General features: G+C 35.7%; 1 protein-coding gene across 3 annotated transcripts in view; it reads right to left on the reverse strand.

The window, feature by feature from the left end:
• The window catches only part of PLEKHM3 (pleckstrin homology domain containing M3), a 71718-nt gene that overhangs the window by 12385 nt on the left and 37573 nt on the right, over positions 1–21760 (reverse strand). For 2 of the 3 annotated variants that reach the window (XM_081313395.1, XM_081313396.1), the window contains 2 exons: positions 13527–13590; positions 3611–3768 (listed from right to left, as the gene is read on the reverse strand). In XM_081313395.1, coding sequence (XP_081169521.1) covers positions 3611–3768; positions 13527–13590 — 222 coding nt within the window. The remainder of the gene's footprint in view (positions 1–3610; positions 3769–13526; positions 13591–21760) is intronic. The other variant, XM_081313397.1, reaches the window with a different exon arrangement.

A 21760-nucleotide genomic window follows, 5' to 3' on the forward strand; every position in this document is an offset into this window, starting at 1 on the left:
ACTGGATATGCTGCAACATTCCAGCTGATCGGCGCTTCTTCTGGGCTCAGCAAAATCGCCAGGATCAGCGCTGAGCTCCAGCTGGAGCCTGGCGCTGATCCTGGTGCTTCCGCTCAGCCCTGACAGCCCTGCAGCTCCAGTCCTCTCTCGCTCTGGCTTGTGCGGTGTTGCCACTAGTTCAGCTCATTCCCCTCCCCTGCTCCCACTTTTCTAGGATGGTTGCATACCACCTGCCAGGTGCCAATGTACCACAGGTGGTACCCGTACCACTGGCTGAAAAGTCCTGGTCTATTAAACCATAATATTCTATCCCTATGATTAAGAGATGAACTAAAATACTGTAGAGCAGACATGTCAAACTCACAATGTCACGTGATGTCACGCAACGTATCAGGACGGTTTTGCCATTGCTGGCAATGGGGTGGGTGCGGCTTCCACATGACGCATCCAGCCTATAGGCCAGCAGTTTGACACCCCTGCTGTAGAGGATTGTATTTTCAGCAACTTTGAGTCCCTCTTTAAGTCTCTTTTTTGTTTGCTTGAAACAAACTATATATTATATGGCCATACTGTAACTCATTCATTATAACTTCTTGTATTTACTACTACTTCTATTTTTAGACTAATGATTGAAAGACCTGGCACTATAAAATTCAAATAAGGGAAAAAAAGAAAAGAAAAGAATTTGTGAACATTGTCTAATGAGAAAAAACTTGGATTTGTCTCTCCTTGGGCAGGATGTAAGAAGCCTGCAAGGCACAGCCCACCAACCCCTGCTAATTAAGTGAAATGATTGTGTTTGTTTTGGAACCATTTGGCCAACAAAAGAATGTGTCACACTGATTAGCAAGAAAGGGGTATGTAATATATGTGTATTCAAAGCCAGATGAATGCATTATCCAGGTATTTAGCTGTTTGCTCAAGGACTGACAAAAAAGAAGAAGAATGCTGAGCAAATAAGCTGGTGCAAATGAAAACTCCAGCTTTGAGGAGGGTTATCCTGTTCTAAGATTTATCTGTTTCAGGGAAGAGATAAGCCTTTAAAAATTGCATCAGAAAATGCATCCACAATATTATTTTTAACAGAAAGTATTCTCTTTGCTAGCCTGTCTAAGGGTTACAAGATGCTACACTGTGGAGAGAACCTATGCAGATTCACTTCGAAATATCTAACCATCTGGGAATCATTGGTTTGCATTTTCCTATGGCAGCAGTTTCCATCCACAAAAGGAGCTCTGCCTTGGCAAACAAAAAGTTCAAGGCAGCGCCATAAGCAGCAAGATACAGAAACATAGGTAGAAATGCATTTAAATTGCTTGTCTTTCAAGAACAGAAGAAGGGTCCCTTATAGGATCATTAACAAGGGCATTTGATTACAAGAGATGCTGTTGCTATTTCATCAGTCTTTTACTGGTTAAACAAGGTTTAGTTTTGGAACACCACTGATTTCATTTACGACTACAATTACGTGGATGAGCTTGTACAAAGCTAATACAGCATCAATTGTCTCTTATTTTTACCTTTGTTCAAAGGCATAGTCTCAGATCCTAATATACCCACTGACCTCCAAATGGTACAAAATTTTAAATGTGAGAAAACTGAAGCATACAGATACATGTATGTGTGCATATAATGAAAAGTTAGTGAACACTGCAAATACTCCAAAATGTTATTAGATTAAATAATTATTGATCTGATAAAATTATGGGTTTTTTGAAGACTTTCAAAATGTCAGCACTCTGAAATGTTTCATCAGGAATTTCAATACACAATAAACATTTAAATTATTCAAATATTTTGTGCAAGATTAACTGTACATCATTAGAAACCAATGACTAATTAAAATAAATAATGGTACTAACTGATGGTAAACTGTTTTATCTTTGTCTGTTTTATCTACATCCTGTAGATGCCTTGTTTTATGCAGGCTTAGTTTTGAGGCCTTCTCATTCACAGCCAAAGAATGAGAGAAACGGGCACATGCTCTTGTTTTTGATGGAGCATTCATATAGGGGTGCTATATACCTCATTTAACTTACTTCTAGATTTTGACACTTGAAAAAAAAACAGAAAAAAATCAAGGAAAAAACTAAGAAAATAAAAGAACTAAAATATTTGCAGTCATTAATCTCACTATACCTTGCACCTTGGCTACACACTGAATTAAACAAAGGGCTTCAGGGTATAGGGCATATAAGAGGAAAGCATTTTAAAAATAATTTTATGGGAGTTTCATGGTTTAGAGAATAATTGAACTAATTTTGCACTTAAACATGTCACTGAGGATGATTTAAAATGATTATGGTCACTACTCTGTAAGACTCTGGGCAGCTTACTGGGCTATAGAATTAAAACAATTAAAAACATAATTACAAAATACAGCAGACTAAAAAGCAATCACAACAATCAGAAAATATGGCAGGGGCTCCACAAACACCTTAACAGCCAGGCTTTAAGGGCTTCTTTAACTGTATTCCTCAATTTACAACCATTTGTTTAGTGACTGTTCGAAGTTACAACAGCACTGAAAAAATGACTTATGACTTATGATCATTTCCCCACATTTATGACTGTTGCAGCATCCCCATCATCACATGATCAAAATTTGGATGCTTGACAACTGACTCACATTTAAGACGGTTGCGGTGTCTTGGGTCATGTGACCACCTTTTGCAACCTTCTGACAAGCAAAGTTACAATGATTCACTTAACAAGTGTGGCAAGAAGGGTCGCAAAATGGGCAAAATCCACTTAAATGTGTTGCTTTACAATGGAAATTTTGGGCTCAATTATGGTCATAAGTCGAGGATTACCTGGGAGAGGGGTTGGGGAAACTCCTTCCAGACAGCAGGGCCTGCAGGAGAGAAGGCACGTTTCTTTGGCCCCGTAAGATGACAATATTTAATTTCAGGGACCATTCTGCTTGAACTTGCCAGGTGGGCAGAAACATTTGATGAGAGGCAGCCCTCAGAAAATTCAGATAACTGGACCCTATGCCACAACAGGTAATAAGCAGCACCTGGATTTCAGCTGGAAACTGGTAACCAATAGAGCTCATGTCATAGTGATAACATGTGGGCATATGAAGTGCCTATTGCTTAGTGCCATCAGACAAAGAACACTTCCAGTATAACCTAGCATCTGCCCAAAAGCTGTACAACTTTATAACAAATCCAGGGAACTGCAACCTTCACAATACCTGTATAAGCTATCCTATCCCCTTTAAAGAGATTGGGCCTTCTCCAGAGCATGCTTCAATCTCCTTCCCTCTGGAAACATGAACCATAGATATAACCAGACTACACTTTCACGGAGACAGTGCTCCTGTGGTTCTGATGAAGTTGAAACCTTAGCATGTGCTTTTTACAGTTTTTACAAAGAATCACTTTTCCAATTAATCGAACTCTTGCCCTGATATCACTTATACATATGTTAAATTATCATTTTCTGCTGTAGTCATATCCAACTAGTAGCTATTTACACTATTATCAGGTGTTTAGGTAGCAAATAGCATGAGCTGGGTTCTTCCATAGTTCAGTTATTCTGTTGTATTTTTCAATGGAACTCTAGTAATAATACGTGATATAACTCAAAAATTGTATTTTCTAACCTGCTTGTAGAACTGTCCTCAAAGGGGTACAGAATTTCACCATTATTACAGATCTCACAGATGAATCCCTTTTGACTACAAAGGCTGCAGCTGTAAACATGGGAGGCAGCAAATTTTATTACTTTCCCAAGGAAAGGGGCCAGCTTCCCTTCAATAACCTGGAAGATAACAAGAAAAAAATAATAAAATTTTGATAAACTACAGAAAGGAGTGTCAAGATATCAATTTTGTTTACACTGAGCCATTCTCACTTGAAGTCCATTTTCATGTTTTTCTACCGTTGCAGATGATACAATGGATTAGAATACTTAAGAGAGAGACTGCAAAAGTAAACGAGTAGTACTGAAAACAAGATCCAGTAAAGGTGGATCATTCTAAGACTCACATTTTCATGATTTGAGAAGCACTGTGGGTTACTAGCAAAGAACTGAAAAGCCTTGCCTTTCAGTTGATACATTACATATTATTCTACTAAAGCTGGAGGATACATAGCATTTTTCCCAGTGCGCTGTGAACTGGACAGCATTCTAAGTCTCAGTGTCTGGACCAAGATTTTTAGTATTACTTTGCTGTAATATATACAGTAGTTTTGTATTAATACATAAAAATACATACCATCTTCCCATAAAGCATAATTCAAAATAATTGATATCTTTTCCTTTCTGAAAGATTTCAGATTTCAGACAGAATTTTACTAAGATGCTTCATTTAAAATATCCATGAAATGCACTCAGCATGTGTAAAGCTATATTTAATGGGCAATGAAGCATGACCCATTTATACACCTACCAAATATTTGGAATAGCACAATTTTTATTACAAGCAGTACACTATCGTGACTGATATTTCAAGTGTCCGGCATCCGGAGATAATTTCAAATGTATTTGGGAAATGTGCATTCCACTGGAATGGTTAACTCACTTATACTCCATATACTTCTGTAAGCGATAGTCAAAGCCACTGCACAGATGTGGAATGGAAAAATGTAGGCAGCACAGGAAGTCTGGGAACTGTTTAGATTACTGTCCCCAAATGGGAATGCTAAAATATATGCTTTCTTACAGCCACAGGAAGTAGAAAAATTATTGCTAGTTGTGCAGTTTGACATCTGTTTGGGATATAGGAAAATGGTAATGTTATAGGAAGATCCCCTCATGTTGCACATTAAACAATGCATAAAGGTCACCATCTAAAATTAAGATTCAAGGCCAGCACTTTGCTACTGTTATAACAGAATGTCTCAGTCAGTAACATAAGCAACTTTTCTTGAGGAAAAAAAATGCTCTTCCTTATTTAATTTTACTCCTGAGGTTCAAAAGTCTAAATAAGTTCTAGGGAAGTGATATTTAACAAAAATAGGAAACAGAGCAAACAGTGGGCTATTATTAATGAACGGGCATACATGTGTTGATGGACATAAACAAACATGGCTGAAATGAGGGAACCTGAACTATAAACCAAGAATAGATACTGTATGTCCAGCACCAAGCATTCAAGCTCTGTTTGACTATATTACAATGTGAAGTAATTCTTAATGGTCAGAACTGTAATTTTATGAAAAAATATGAGGCAGCCCTGTACCATAATATCACTGGAGAAGATATTGACAAAATGTATGGCTTGGTAATCCTGTTGGGATGTAGATGGGGGTTAAATACAATAGGTGTCCTATGCATAACATATCCACGTGTTTCTAACTGGGTTAAAAGGACAATAAACATATACGGTACATCACTGTATTTCAACAGCAAAATATGGAGAAGCTGAAAGAAGTGGTAAAGAGACTCCATGATGGCCATATGTTAACTAGGCAGCCTGTAGGTAATCATATTAATAGTGTACATTATTTAAATAAACCTGATTATTATAAACATTCCTTTCTGCATGAATGAAATATGAAAAGCTTTGCAAGGTCTATGTTAGTTTGATGAGGAAAATTGGTAGCAAGAGGAAACTCAAATAGCAGTAAAGAGTGCCTCTATAAGAGGCTAGATCGTCAAGTAGCTTAGGAAAAGTCTGACCAATGGAGACAGTGAATCTATTGCAGATTGCAAAAAGACTGTTGCCACTAGTAAGGGCTGCTTATGGTGAATCAAACATAAATGGAGAACATGCCTCTTGGCCCTATAACTACAATGTAACCACAGAGCACAAACCATATCACTGACTCCATCTTTTTTTATAAAGTTATACAATGGATATTACATTCCAAATCTAAAAAAATAGCTGGAAGGTGTAAACAAAACAAAACAAAAAAACCCCTGAAGTAATGAGGTTACACAAATTAAATTCAACATAGGTTAACAATCAGAAAAGATGTTTTGAGTCTGGAACATGGAAAGTACTACTGCAGACAAGAGATTTACATTAGTAATTTTATTTTTATGAGGTTATAAGGCAGTAAATTACTTCCTGAATATACTTTACATAGGAAGGAAAATGGAACTATATGGAACAAAAAACATAAATGTATGTATGTATATATGTAACTCAAGGCGTTACTATTCTTTCCTCTTTCTTTTCCTTTAATTTCCTAAATTCTTGCTATATTAGCTCGAGTTTCAAATACGTTCTAGGTTCTAGAGGCTGTAATAACCAGGGACCTCATGATTGTATTTCTTATGATATATTCTGCATATTCTGTATATAATAAATGTTATTATATATCCTTGCTCAATTCTGAACAATTTAGTTTCTCCAGATTCACTTCTAAACTGTTGCTTTCTGGGCATTGTACAATTTTTTCAAAAGGCAAATGAGGTAGCTCACCCATTTTTTTTAAAGAACTACTCACAATTTGTTCTGGTTTACATAGCCAAAAGCCTTAGTAAAATCAACAAAGCAAAAAGTGACATCTTCTTGGATCTGCCTTGTGTTTCTCATTATCCATGGATGTTAGCAATGGGCTCTCGGGTGTCCTTGGCTCTTCAGAATCCAGCATATACAGTATATCTGGTAATTCTCATTCCATGAACTGTTGAAGATTGCAAAATCTTGAGCACTATTTTATTAGCATGTGAGATAACCCTAGTTTTTCCACAGTCTGAGCATTTGTAGCAATGCCCTTTTTAGTACAGGTATACAGCTTTTCTTAGGAATATTTTCTAGGACCCATTTATCTTCACTTTCCAGAATGTTCTAGTTCAGTGGTCCAATCTTAATCCACATCATCAATGTAGAGATATTTTTGTCCAATTTCTTAGTATGTTCACATCATCATTTGTTGTATCTTTTTTTTCTCTAATAGATCCTTGCCTTCTTTATCTTTAAGAATGATCAGCTTTGTATAACAAATTCTGTTGATTTCCATAATTTTCTTAAATAAATACTTTACTTTCTTGTTATCTAATTTCTTTGGCTTACTTATTCAGATATAACTCATTTTCTCTTTTTGCTCTTTGGGTATATTCTAGCCTGGAAGACTTATCTCCCAATATCCATGTTTGGTTTTCTTGGCAGAATTCTGTTATTAGTTGGCATTCTGTCCTCCAGGATTATCCATGGAGTGTATGCTCCATAAGTAAAGTTCATAACCTCACTGGGGTGTACAAATCCTTTCACTACTACAAATTAACAATTCATAAACAGGCATAGATATGTAATACCCTGCAGAGCCAGGGTCATTATTTTAAGAATAATACAGGGAGCCTAAATTTATATGACATTCCTATACAAGAACATCTCCATGGTGTTTGATAGAGGCACTATATTGTTTGGAAGCTATTTTGGAACACATTAATCATCTAGAAAGGTTTCCTACAAGACATCACAGATAGATATGCATGCAGAGTCAAGCTTAGAGAAGTTGAGTGCCTCTTTGTGCCACTGACAAACTTCTACAGCAATCAATTTCCAAACATCCCACAGTATTGTCTCACCATCATATATGTGTTTGGCAACTCCCTAAAGCATTGTTTCTCAACTTTGGTGACTTTAATAAATGTGGATTTCCAATTCCCAGAATTCCATGCTAGCTTGGCAATTCTGGGAGTTGAGGAAGTCCACACTTCTTTAAATTGTCAAGGCTGAGAAACACTGCTCTAAAGTACAGAAACATAAAGCTTAGAGGTAACTAAGATGTACTATGTCACACTGTATTTTCCCTGCAGGAATTAAACCTAAATTACCTTGTATGCTGAATGGATACATTACAGAAACCTTAAAAATGTAGTCAAATCAAGGCCAGCCATGTAAAGTTCAACTTATAAACAGAAACAAGTAGAGTAAGATATCCTTAGTTGATAAAATGTAAGGTTCTATAAATCTTTGGTTCAACATATCAACACTGACTTCCAAGATAATATACATATAGTAGATATCTCAAAGACAAGGCAAATGTAGTCCAATGGAAAGAAGTTATAGTTACTCTCTTTAAATTTAACAAGATTGCACTGTATTGTGTGGCCCTGAAGGCAGAGTTAATAATTGAAGTTACAGAGGTGACAAAACCTCCATGCCAAGTTTGATTGTCACTGGGAAGCCAGTGTTAGAGCTACATTATCTTATGACCCTATCATTGTAAGTCAGTGTGTTAATCATTATCATTATGTAGACATAAGGCTCCTTGTAAGTCAACACAAAGGGTGTAATTTAAATGGTCTGTTCATGATCTGAATTATTTCCATGAAGATAACATTTATTAAAAACAAGGACTTTTAAAAATTCCAGTTTATCTGTTAAGTCTGATTTACATCATGAGAGGGTCAGATTTGGAAACAAATATGGCAATATATATGTGAGTATTTAGGGAACAGATACAAGACTACAGTTATGGTTGTGTTCATATAACATGCTTAACCTGATTGCTGAAATAAGTGATTTTCTGCATTCATACAATAAACTAATCAAACAAGCCGGGATTGAACTACACACTAAGCCATCAAATATAGAACCAAATGTAACTGCTCAGCAGATTTCATAAATGCAGCTGCTTGGTCTTTAACTGAGATGGTTAAATGTTTTACAAGCATAATCTGTTTGTATATGAACTGGCATGCATATAAATTCCAGTCCCACACAGGCTTTTCTAAAGACTTTTGCAAATTTAGAAGTAAGATCTGAAAGATCTTTTTTTACTCAGGATTTTTTCTGCTTCCCATACATATAGTGCATGCAGGTAGAGAAAATCTTAAATAATTTTCTGTATATGGAAGACACAGTCTGCCCAAGTCACTCTTATTTGCACCCATGAAGCTTTCTAAATTACAAGAGATTAATTATTACTTGCATAAATTTATAAAATTAAGATCCTCTTGCTTCACATTTTCCTCTTTTGTATTAAACTATTATTTTCATAGTGTATATTGAACATCAAATGATTATTATTCAGTGGATTGCTCCTAGACTTTCTTTTAAGTACGCTGCAAAGACTGCTACTTATGGCAAAACACCTGTTCATTCACATACTCTTACTAATATACATTAACCTAATTTTTTAAATGTTGGGATGTTTCAATGTGGTTTATAACTAATTCTATCAGGCTCACCCAATTGTTTGTTCAAGCTTCTAAGAAATGGTATCTAGAATATTATTCAACACTTAAATACTTGGAAATATCCCATCAATTTCATAGGACTTATTCCCAGAAGAGTAGATAAAATTAGCAACCCGGATCTGTAAGTTACAGCACTGACCAGGCATATTTCTTAAACTAGGGGGCTTCATTGCATCCATAAGTGCAAAATGAAGTAATGTTGAAACCCACTCGCTTCAATATTCTCCAAAGGAAAGAAAATTAAGATTTGATAAATATACTTTTTGTCATCTTCATTAGCTGGAAAAAGCTGCCAATTTACCATGGAATATAATTCTTAAGCTATAGTGTACAAATTACCCTATATTGCAAATGTATTTTACATAGAAAATCAAGTAGGATAACTTATATTTGTCCTTTTTTTATATTGCAATGCCATAGAAAAAATCCATTAAAATGATTTAAAATCTTGGGCTTGATCTGATCCTACAACAAAAGCAGCAACAGTGCATGGATCCTATATGGAACAATTAAATTTATTTTCCTGTATCACCTGGATAACTCATGCAAGCTATTTCTCCATTCAATTTTGTAATTAAACAAAAAGTCTATGCGTTTTTGACTCAAGACTTTACCTTGGGTCACTCCTGATGTGTTGCCAAAATTAAATTCCTGAAGAACAGATATCAAAAAGTTTAATCCAACTGTGTTCAGGCTTTTTGAGAAATGATGTAGAGCAAGGTAATTGGGGCTATCGTCTCCTCTTCCCTGAGCTGTTTAAAACTGCTCCAGAGAGTTGGGCGACACTTCGGAATAGCATGGCAAATAGCATAAGGAATGTGAAGGATATCTTCTAATAGAAGTCTGCATTGAAAACTACACAGTGCCTTCCATAAGTGATAGGAAACCAATAAAATATAAAATATTTCCTAAAATATTAGTAACTTCTTAGCATTTGTAAAAATATATTGTTTCATCATTTAATCAAGTATTTTAATATGTTACAGAGATTTAAATGTTTTACCTTTGTTTCAGTACTTAACTTTAGAAAAGAAATCATATATTATTAGCAGACTCCCCCCATGTTTATTCATAATGCAGTAAGAAACATGTATCAGTATTTCTTTTCTCAAGATCATCTAAGATTGAATATTTTCCAATAATAATGCTCTACTAAAATGCCAGGTAACTAACTATGTAAAAAAAACACATTAATGAATGATGAAATCAAAGAGGCCGTGAATGAAAGAAAAACATATGTAAGAGAATGCTGCAAAGAATAAAGATGAATAAAGAGCAATTTTGTTGGAAAAAAATTCTGCAGATATATGAAAAGTGATACATATATCTCTAGTAGAATGGAGAGCTAGTTTGGTGTAGTGGTTAAGGGACTAGGCTAAATTGAGAGACTGTGACTTCTAGTTCTACTGTAGGTGCAAAGCCAGCTGGGTGACTGGGTCAGTAGTTCTCTCTCAGCCCTAGGCAGGAGACAATGGTAAACTGAAGAAGAACCAGTAAAGGTTCTAACCAAATAATGTAAACAAATCTGGAAAACTGCTAACAGATTGGCAGAGATCAATCCACATATCAACATATAAAAAGGAAATTTAACAGAGTATGTAAACTATTATACAATATCTTTAATTTCATTGCCATCAAAATAATGTTTAGGATCATCCAACACAGTTTAGAATTCTACATGGAAATGGTTCAAGCTGAATTTTGAAAAGACTGAGTAATAAGAAATAGAATTGAGGAGACATGCTGGAAAATTTAAAAAGCCAAAGAATACAAAAAAAAAGTAAACGTGTGCTTTATTGACTACAGAAAGGCCTTTGATCATGCCAACCACATCAAGGTATGGAATGTGCTTAGGAAAATGGGAATCCCAGAACATCTCAATTGTCTTCATGAAAGACCCATACACAGGTCAAGAAACCACAATCCAGATGGAACCTGAAGAAACAGTTTGTTTTCAGGTTAGCAAAGAAGTGAGGCAAGGCTCTAAACCAGGGGTCTTCAAAATTGGCCCTTTTATGACTTGTGGATTTCAACTCCCAGAATTCCTCAGCCAGGCACACTGGCTGAGGAATTCTGGGAGTTGAAGTCCACAAGTCATAAAAGGGCCAAGTTTGAAGTCCCCTGCTCTAAAGTGTCCCTTTATATACTCAACCTATATGCTGAGAATATATTGAGGGAAATTGGATTGGAAGTTGAGTGGAAGAATCATCAATAACCTGAACTATGCAGGTTCTGATAGCTGAAAATACAAAGAATCTGGAAGGTCTAGTAATGAATATCAAGGAGCATAGTGAAAACGGGACTAAGAAGACCAAACTAATGATCTTAAATTAAATTAAAGAAGACCAAATTAATGAGAAGAGATACAGCAAGCAGTCTTATAATTGATAATAAAGATATTGATGATGTGTCTTTTAATATCAACTATCAAAGTAAAGGAACCAGCAGTCAGGAAATATGTCACAAAAATAGATCAGAATCATGCAAGAAATAATTCCCTGTGACACCCTATTAAAGTGAAAATTGGACTTTGAAGACACAGGATAAAGAGTATTAATCATTTTGAACTTTGGTGGAGAGGACCTTTGAGAATACCACATATACTGTAGCCAAAAATACACAAAAAAATAGATCATAGTTTTTTAGTGAATACACACATGGTCAAGCTGAATTATTATCTTTTGGACACATTGTGCTAAGTCCTAGTGCTCTTTAATGCGGAGAAAGCTGGAAGAAACAGAAAAAGATGACTGGCAAAAAGACACTCAATTACCATAGCAATTGGTATATATCACTGGAAGATCTGAAGGACCAGGTTGGGAACAGATTATTCTGCAGAAAATCTATTTATGTGTTTGTTAAGAGTCCACCAACTTGATGGCATATAATCATCGTCATTATCATCATAAGTATTAGTAAGAGTCCTAATCTTGTTTTTTTCAACCCTTCCTAATACATCTTTTTGACAGAAATGAAGCAGACAATTTTATTTTAAACATAAGAAGTAATGAAACAAGATGACAAGGACAAAAGAGTAGTAGAAAACTTTCTAGGCTGATAATAAGTACTGAGCTAGATTAAAAGCAAAAATTACTCACCAGAGCAGGAGCAACAGTAATTGAATTACATGATGAAAGGTTTGAAGTGCAGAGGAGGGGAAAAAATCTAAATGTATATCAACACACAAAATTATCTACCAGAGTGGCTAAATAAATGGATGAAATATGACTCTCAAACCCTGCTTTCCCCTCTCCTCCAGACAATCTGAGAATCCGTGGATAGCATTTCCAAGTCCATTTTTGAAATGAGGTAGATCAAAAAGCATTAGACATTTACAAACTGTCTTCTTTTAAGTTACTTTCTATTCTGCATTTAGATTATTTAAATGAAGGTTGAGCAAAAGGTAGCATTTATTGGCAGATTTTGAGGTGAACTACAGTAGAGAAAGGATTTGTGATTCTACATCAGGGGTCCGTGGACCGGCACCGATCTGTAGCATACTAACAAGTGGGCCACACAAACAAGCAAAGCTCCATCCTTGGGATGCAGGCAGTATTCAAAACCACACACCCTCTAGTCCACGGAAAAACCTTTCTCCATGGCACCGGTTCCTGGTGTCCAAAAGGGTAAGGACCTCTGCTCTACATGGTTAAGTTGTAACAGCAATAAGATTTTTCAAACAACATTTATTTCAGGTTTTCACAATAAGGTAAGTTTTGAATAATCAAAAAGTGGCATTTTGTATGAAAGTTGTCTGTGCTCAATTCACTTGTGGCAGTGAAAAAAAATCTTATATTCAAATACACTTTGAGCATTCTGTTATAGGTATGTGTCTTTTGTACAGGAGGTGGATTTTGGACTTTTACAAAAAAGTTAGGTAGGTCTAAGAAGCTTGAAGTCACTTCCACATAACATAGTGCCGTATTTACACATTACTTCAAGCATTTTCTTTAATCCACTATACATATTCAAATCAGTTCACAAACATCATTACTGAATTTTGGTAATCATAATTGTAAGAAAGACTTCTATTGTGACAATCTACTTTTAAAGAGAGAAAAATCAGTATCATTCTTGTCCACAGATTACTGTATTTACCACTTCAATTTGTGAGATGCTTACAAATATTTATCCCATAAACACTTTAACACAGAACTTTTTTAAAGGCAAAAAGAAGCCAACTCATTTTATACTTCAGTCTGTTTTTTCAAGAACATCAGTACATAAATATTTATTACTCAGTTAAAAACTGAGAATCATTATTGAGTGAGAATCATTAATATACAAGTTTAAAAAACTGAACAGTCTCTCTCTCTCTCTCTCTCTCTCTCACACACACACACACACACACACACACACACACACACACACAAACACAAACACACACAGATACATGGGGTCTGGCATCCAAAACCACTTACCTGCTGTAGATCTGCCAGAGAATATAGATGGATCTGCTGAAGAAGATACTCTCTGGGGAAAATTCTGGGAAAGAAAAGTAAGAAAGAAAGAAAAGAAAAGAAAAGGAAAGAAAGAAAGAAAGAAAGAAAGAAAGAAAGAAAGAAAGAAAGAAAGAAAGAAAGAAAGAAAGAAAGAAAGAAAGAATAAATGCAAGCAGCAAAATATTGTTTAGAAATTTCCTAAGGTGAAAAGAGCACTGTCCTACTTAATACATTCTAGCTATATATATGTATAAAATACTGTAGATATGTACACATTATGCAAGAGAGTATAAATGCCTGTCCCATGTATATTTGCCAAAAGGAAAAAAAAGTATATTTAAACTGAGATATCAGATATTCAAAAACCAGGTAACCTTTTCTAGTAGATCACCACTCAATTCAAGGGTTGCATTCAAAACTCCGGAAATAGCTTGCCCATTCCAAATCTGCCTAGGGGTAATCTATTTTGATTCATTCTCAAATCTCTGTAGGATTTTGTACAGAAGCCAGAGTGTATGAAACCTCCCCTATAGATGGAAAGATACAACAGCTCACATATATTCATCCTATTCCTATAACACTTAAAATGGGAAACATTAGCCTTTTCTTACAAAGGTGGGGTAACAAATAAGGATGTTAGCTTTCAAAAAGTGTCAGACTTCATATCAAGCACATCAAACACAGTAATAAATCTTGACTTTCTGATCACATAACTTCATATTCAGGAACTTGTAGAAGCTCGCAAACACAACATGGCTAGATAGGTTTTACCTCAGACAAGACAGGAGCTGTATGCAGAGTCAGCCATAGACACCTCATACCACAGAAATCAGGTCATATAGATCTGTCTGCTAAGTGTTTACATCCCATTTTTGCAAGTCAACGGGAATGTGAACTCTCTTTTCCTGGCCTTAACATACCTTATCCACAACAATACAGCAATAGTAATAGCAATAGCAGATAGACTTATATACCTCTCCATAGTGCTTTACAGCACTGAGTGGTTTATAACATCAGCGTATTGCCCCCAACATTCTGGGCCCTCATTTTATAGACCTTGGAAGGATGGAAGCTGAGTCAACCTTGAGCTGGTCATATCAAAATATGATATTTTGTCTAATATGAGAACCAATGATTCTCACTTTGTCACCTTCAGCCTGTACAGAAGGTCATTAACTTAATAAATGTGGAAAGTGGAAATCATTGGCTCTAAGTTCACTTCTGAGTTGAGCAAGCAACTTGTACTTTTTAAAGGCACTCCTAAATAGTAGGTTATTATTTTAGGGTCTGCCACTACTTGCTGGAAGAAATGTACTTCAAATATATAAATACAGTTGAGCTGCACAAGAGTTATATTATTTATTTTTATTTAAGCATGATGAATTCAAAACCAACCAAATCATTTTCTTTAAATGTAAGTATTATGATCATAATCTGAAATTATGCCCCTTAGTTTTGCTAATGTAATACAGTTTAAATATTATTTAAATGAAGAATTAACAAAAATGCATGAAAAGACACAGAAAATGTAGTGGGCAAAAAGTGATTTGCGTCTTGTGAGAACTGGAATGTATTGATATTCCAACATTTCCTCAATTTAATTCTAAACGAAAGCACTCTTAAGGATTGCATGTGATAAACACATTTAAGCACATTATCAGCAAAAGAATTAGAGTAGGAAAAATATACTTATCCTTATTACCATGGAAACTAGATTATGGGGAAAGCTTTTTTAAAAAACTAAAGCTGCTCAATTTTGTTGGGTGGTTTTATGGAACCTCTCTTTATTGTGGAAATGTGTTTTGTTCATTTTGATGGAAGCAAACAGCAGAATGAAGCTGATGATGGCACTCCAAGTACATTAAGAAGTTTCCCTCATCCCACTCAGAGAGAGCAAAGGACCCTCAGGGCCATGAAGATCATGTGCTTAATGGATGGAACCAGCTGAGTTGCATCCTGGGGCTGAGTGCTTCGAAAGTAATATCATGAACAAATCCCAAGGCTGGACCAAAGACAGTTTAGGAAGAACACATTTAGCTATAAAAGCACCATAAAATATAATCATTTAGTCGTTAATAAAATTTAATAGATTCCTGAAAATTAAAAATTAACCATAAACCAAAACTGTATCAAAATAGCACCAATAAAATAGTTATAAAAAGCAATGAGCTCCAAAATCTGTGGCATTACCCAAGGAAACTAATTCCAAATTTAGGATTCACTCATTTAACAGATACTGGCATTATTTAAAGATTTCCTTCTCCCAGGTTTTAAAAAATAGGGAGTTACAGCATAGGCACAAAGAAATGGAGCTGACTTAAATTGAGGCCATAATGGACTTTAAACAAAAATAGCCATGCCTTAAAATTTAACCCAAACCAGACTAACTTCCATTGTTGCTCATAAAAAACATAGAGGATCCAAATTTTCAATCAGTAACAATTTTTACCTAGCCTTTATGGACAATACCAAATAGATAGAACATGTTAGATGCTGCCTAGTTGATGGCAACTCTTTCCAAATAGCGTTCTCTGTAATTGATAAGATTTCTAAAATGTCACCAACAGAAGCATTTAAAGTTTTCCATTTACAGCATTTTTTTTAAAAAAGCAATTCATATGAGAAGGATTCCACAAAGAATTAACATGTGAACACTTCTACAAAGCAGTGTTCCATCTCAAATTCATTTATTTTTATTAGACAGTTTAAATAAGTTTGTAATATGTTTACAAAGAGATTTGGAAAAAATAATAAAATACAAAGAATAAACCATGCATGTAGAAATATCATGCACATAGTAGCTTCCTAAGATTAATTAGTTGTAAATAATTGGGTGGATTTTATGTATCTATATATCTATCTCTCCATCCACCATCCATCGTCTGTCTGTCTGTCTGTCCATCCATCCATCCATCCATCCATCCATCCATACATCCATACATCCATCCATCCAGAATCACCATTAAGCTTTAAGCTAAAAGTATAAATATTGTGTTCATATTTAGCAATACAAAAATTTATCAACACACAAAATATATGTTTGGGCAATATTTTGTATATGTGGGCATAGAAAAGTTTTATTTAAAAGTAATTATTTCAAAGAATTGGTTAGGTCTAAGCAGCTTGGTTTTTGTTGCTTTCCTTCCCAAAAATATTTTATGATTCTGGTTCATCTTTATACATTTCCCCCCCCCCAAGATCTGGGCCTATGGGATATAAATTGTTATAAATAAATAAAGAAAGAAAGAAAGAAAGAAAGATGATGGAGTCACTTATCTAACAACCATTTTAAAAAGAACAGCAGCTAAGCCCTCTGTTTCTCGCTTGGAAACTTTTCATCTGAGGGGGCCTGGAGGGATTTGGGCTACAAGCCACTTCTCATGTCTTTTCATTTCTTTGCTAATAGAATTAGTTTGAGACATAACCTCCAACACTTTGCCCTGTCAGCTACCCAATAAACAAATTTGGCTACAAATCCTATCATGCTAGGGGGGATTGATGGTATTGTATTTCACACACCAGGAGATTGCCAGTTTGGGGTAGATTGTGTTAAAAATTAAGATGGCTGTATCAATACAGCAACACTGTACAAAACCAACAAGTGGCTTGGTGGTTTGGACAATTTGTAAATTTCACTCTTTCAGTTTATATGATGGGAATTATAGCTTAATATTTCTGTCAGCTCACCACTAAAGGTTATTCTATAAGATATGATTAAAATAAGGGACGCAGTGGCTCAGTGGGTTAGGACGCTGAGCTTGTCGATCAGATGGTCAGCAGTTTGGCGGGTCAAATCCTGAGTGCCACGTAACAGAGTGAGCGCCTGTTACTCGTCCCAGCTTCTGCCAACCTAGCAGTTCGAAAGCACGTAAAAATGCAAGTAGAAAAATAGGGACCACTACGGTGGGAAGGTAACAGCGTTCCGTGCGCCTTTGGCCACATGACCACGGAGACGTCCTCGGACAAGCGCTGGCTCTTCAGCTTTGAAACGGAGATGAGCACCGGCCCCTAGAGTCGGAAACGACTAGCACGCATGTGCAGGGGAACCTTTACCTTTACCTATGATTAAAATAAAACATGTTTTCGGTGATGGTGAGCTTGATTTGATTTCATTTGTTATAGAAGTATTCCTGCAAAAAAAAATTCTAACAAGGGTTTTAAAATTATCTGAATATTCCATATTCTTTAATACTTTAAATCAGAATGTACTTAATTAGAAACATTTATTAATTATCTTGCTTTGTTGATACCTGAAAATGATATTTTACAGAAAATGTAAAAAATTTCTAAGCTTTATAGGAAGCTGGTTACTGTTTTTTGCAGGTGGCAGTTTTATAATTAGAATAGATTAGTGATTTAACACATGTTGACTATGAATAGAGGCAATTTTTCAAGCAATTTTTTCTAAACATGAAAACAAATGTGAAATTCAGTACAACTTTTAAACGCAATAAATAGAAAAATGAAATGTTTTATTTATTTTAATAACAATAATTTTCATGTCCCATGTATTTACATAGCTTTTCCCAAATTTGCTACTAGAAAGTTAAACAGCAGTTTAAGAAGGTTTCTTAAGAACATTTTAAATAGTCCCTGCTTAATGACTACTTATTCTTTGAAGTTATGATGGCATTGAAAATGTGGGACCTGGGATCAACCCTTCTAGTTGCAGCCATTGCAGTATCCTTGTGGACATGTGATCGCGATCTGGGCACTTGTCATCTAAGTTGCAATTAGTATGGCTGCAATGTTTTGAAGCTTTTCTACATTTGTGACTTTCTCTGTTGTCTTCCCACAAAAAAAATATCAATGGGAACGCTGGCAGTCAGTTGCAAGTCATGGTCATGTGGCGCCTTAAGAACCATGTAAGATTCGTATAATGACCATAATTGGAACTTATCAGAACTGCCATCATAAGTCATCACAGTTGCATGATTTTCTATTTTGCAGCAGTTTCTGGTCTCAATTATTGTCATTAACTGACAACTACTTGTAGGCCTATTTTCTACCATTATTTATTAGTATCTCTAGAGATTCTCAGTCATCCAGTTCATAGTTATCTCAAAGATACTTTTTCAAAAGGCAACTGGACTGTTTTTTTGTGGTTTTTTTTTTGAGGAAGAAGTTTCACTTCTCATCCAAGTGAAACATCTTCTTCTTCCTAAAAGACAAACAAACAACAAAAAACACCCGTCCAGTTGCCTTTTGAAAAAGTACATTTGAGACATTATTTATTAGCTGACCGTTTTTTTCTTTCCATTAGTGACTGGAAATGAAGTTGTAACTATTTAAAAGCAAAGGTTTTAGGCTGTAATAAAAATGATCAGTAAATCTGAGGTGCTTTTCAAAAACACTTTTTAAGTGTTTTAAAAGCATTTAACAGTTTCAAGCTTTTCTTCCTTCCTGTTATGATAGCTAGAAAAAATCTCTTCAAACACAGAAGGTTTTCAGTTCAGTTGTTAAATGAATTGCTAGACACTGCTGCAATTGTGACCTTCTATTATAACTACAAACCTCAGGTTTGGAGAAGGTAATTTATTTTGGTTTATGTTAAAAATAACTACCATCTCATTTTGTATGAAATACTGTATTATTTCTCAATAACCTTTGATAAAGCAAAAGGAACTTTCTGCATTCTACTGAGATCCAGTGAACTCAGACATTCCAAGCTTATAAATTACTCCCCCCCCCCAGAAAAATTGTCTATATTATCCCATGAATGAATTCCATTGTCATATAAAAAGTTACCCACATAGTGAGATGGGAAACATCTACAGCTCTGAACACGGCAGCCAGAGCTGCAGGACTGATAAAACCTACGCAAGATTTGTTCCTGTGGGTTTCTATGCCATTCCTGTCCCGGAATTTCAACACTGCTAGGTAACAAGGCCAAAGAAGCAGACCTCCAGCTCAATGTTCAATACTCTTTTGTGCAAGTAACAAGTGATAGGAGCAATCTATCCAGTTACCCCACTGTTTGTACTCTCATAACATTACAAATATTCCTTGAGATACAACTGTAAAGGAGTTTGCCCACTGTGATAGTATGTCACGACAGTCACAAAATGACTTTATGACCTTTTTTGCAGCAATTGCTAACACCGTGTTCGTTAAACAAACCAATAGTTTGCTATGGGCACAGTTTTGCTGAAAAACAGAAGTGCCAGGTTTTGGCAAAACTGTGGTAAAACATGATGATGTGACTGGGATACTGCAAATAGCTGTAAATATGGCCATGTTGCTGAGTCGTCAAAGTTTGACCACAGAACCATGAAGGGGGCCCAACAGTTGAAATTTCAAATCCAGGTCATAGGTCCCTTTTTTTGGATTGATCATAACCATTTGTAAGTTGAGGACTATCTTCAGCTAATCCTTCTAGCATTTAAATTACTGGGAAAAGGTTTGTTTATTAAAAAGTCATCTACAGGATGCTTTAGCAACTTGCAGGATGATTTGAAGGATTTAAAAGCATGAATGTAAATAACATTTCTAAGCCCTGGAGCACAAATCTGCCCGTAGCCCTGGATAATATAACTTTGTTTGATTAAAATTATTTCTGTGTTGAATCTATTTTTCTTGAGGAAATAGTGACAGAACAAACTTACTCTATGTTCATTTGTACCACTATTGGCCATATGACACTAGAGGTCCCAGTAAAGTGGCTCCGAGGAAGAGAAAGGTGTATACATCAGGATCTACAGATTGGCTTCTACAGGGTACAAAATAACTATTGACTAATGGTGCTAATGGGAGTTTTATCAGGACTCTTAAGCTGAATCTAGACTTTCAGTGATAGAAATCGATTCCTTTAGACTTCAGGTTCTGGGTCAGCCCAAAACTATCTAAACCTTTACTTTTATTTTTGATTCTCAATATGCCATCTACATTGTAATTATTTAGTTATTTAATTAGACATCCACTATGATAAGTTAAATAATCATTTTGGTATAGTAGTTAAAGGCAAGAAGGTAAGAAACTGGGAGAGGCTGAAGTTGCTCTTTTTTAGTAATAAGAAGTCAATGAAAAGTCACTTCTGAAAAATGCTGCAAGAATATTGCATCGACTTGTCCAGGCAACCACCAGGAATCTGCTACAAAAGAAAGTAACAAATGAGCATCTGGAGTTTGAGAAAAATCTTTTTGTCAAAGGTGCATTTTTGTTCTAAGAGATATACCCTCAGATATGTTTACACCTTCAGCCTATATGTTAGGTGACAGAAATATGTCCTGGCATATGAATGTGTAATTTATTATATTCTACTTTTCCTCAAACCAACAACTTCCATGAGTTTCTCTTGATAGTCTGTGAAGCTTAAAATCAATTTTGTATCAATTAATATTTTGTCCATAGATCTGTGTCAGCTATATATTAGCTGATGGAATTATTTTTTATATACATATATCAATAAAGGAGAATATTTGTAGCTCAGGGTTGAAATGAACATGGTTGTTTTCTTGCAGATGTTTCTTTAACCAAACTGGGTTATATCATCAACAAACAAGCAGAGAGGCCACCAAGGACTCCTCATACATACATAAAAGGTAAAGGTTCCCCCGCATATGCGTGCTAGTTGTTTCCAACTCTAGGGGCCGGTGCTCATCTCCGTTTCAAAGCTGAAGAGCCAGCGCTTGTCCGAGGACGTCTCCGTGGTCATGTGGCCGGCATGACTAGACGCCAAAGGCGCACGGAACGCTGTTACCTTCCCACCGTAGTGGTCCCTATTTTTCTACTTGCATTTTTACGTGCTTTCGAACTGCTAGGTTGGCAGAAGCTGGGACGAGTAACAGGCGCTCACTCTGTTACGCGGCACTCGGGATTCGACCCGCCAAACTGCTGGCTATCTGATCGACAAGCTCAGCGTCCTAACCCACTGAGCCACCGTGTCCCTCATACATACATATGCAAATACAAATAAAATTCCCAAAACCAGGAATTTTAGTATACAGCAGGGAACCCGTTTTGCCATGCTTTTGAAATATCTTGCATATTTTAAAACAGTAGCATGGATGAAAAGCAACAGCTAATTCTTTACTATAGTTGACTTCCTTCAAGATTAATCACCCTATGTTCAGTCCTCCTTGCAGTGGCATTGTTCATAGTTTGCTACATTTTGCTTTATGAAAGTCGAACAGAATGACAATGATTTCAGAATAACTGGAAATTCACACATCTAAGAACAAGCAGCAAAAAGTAAAGAATTTTAAGGAAATTCA

The sequence above is a fragment of the Vipera berus genome (genome assembly GCF_964194415.1).
Source record: "Vipera berus genome assembly, chromosome: 1".
Classification (NCBI taxonomy): Eukaryota; Metazoa; Chordata; class Lepidosauria; order Squamata; family Viperidae; genus Vipera; species Vipera berus.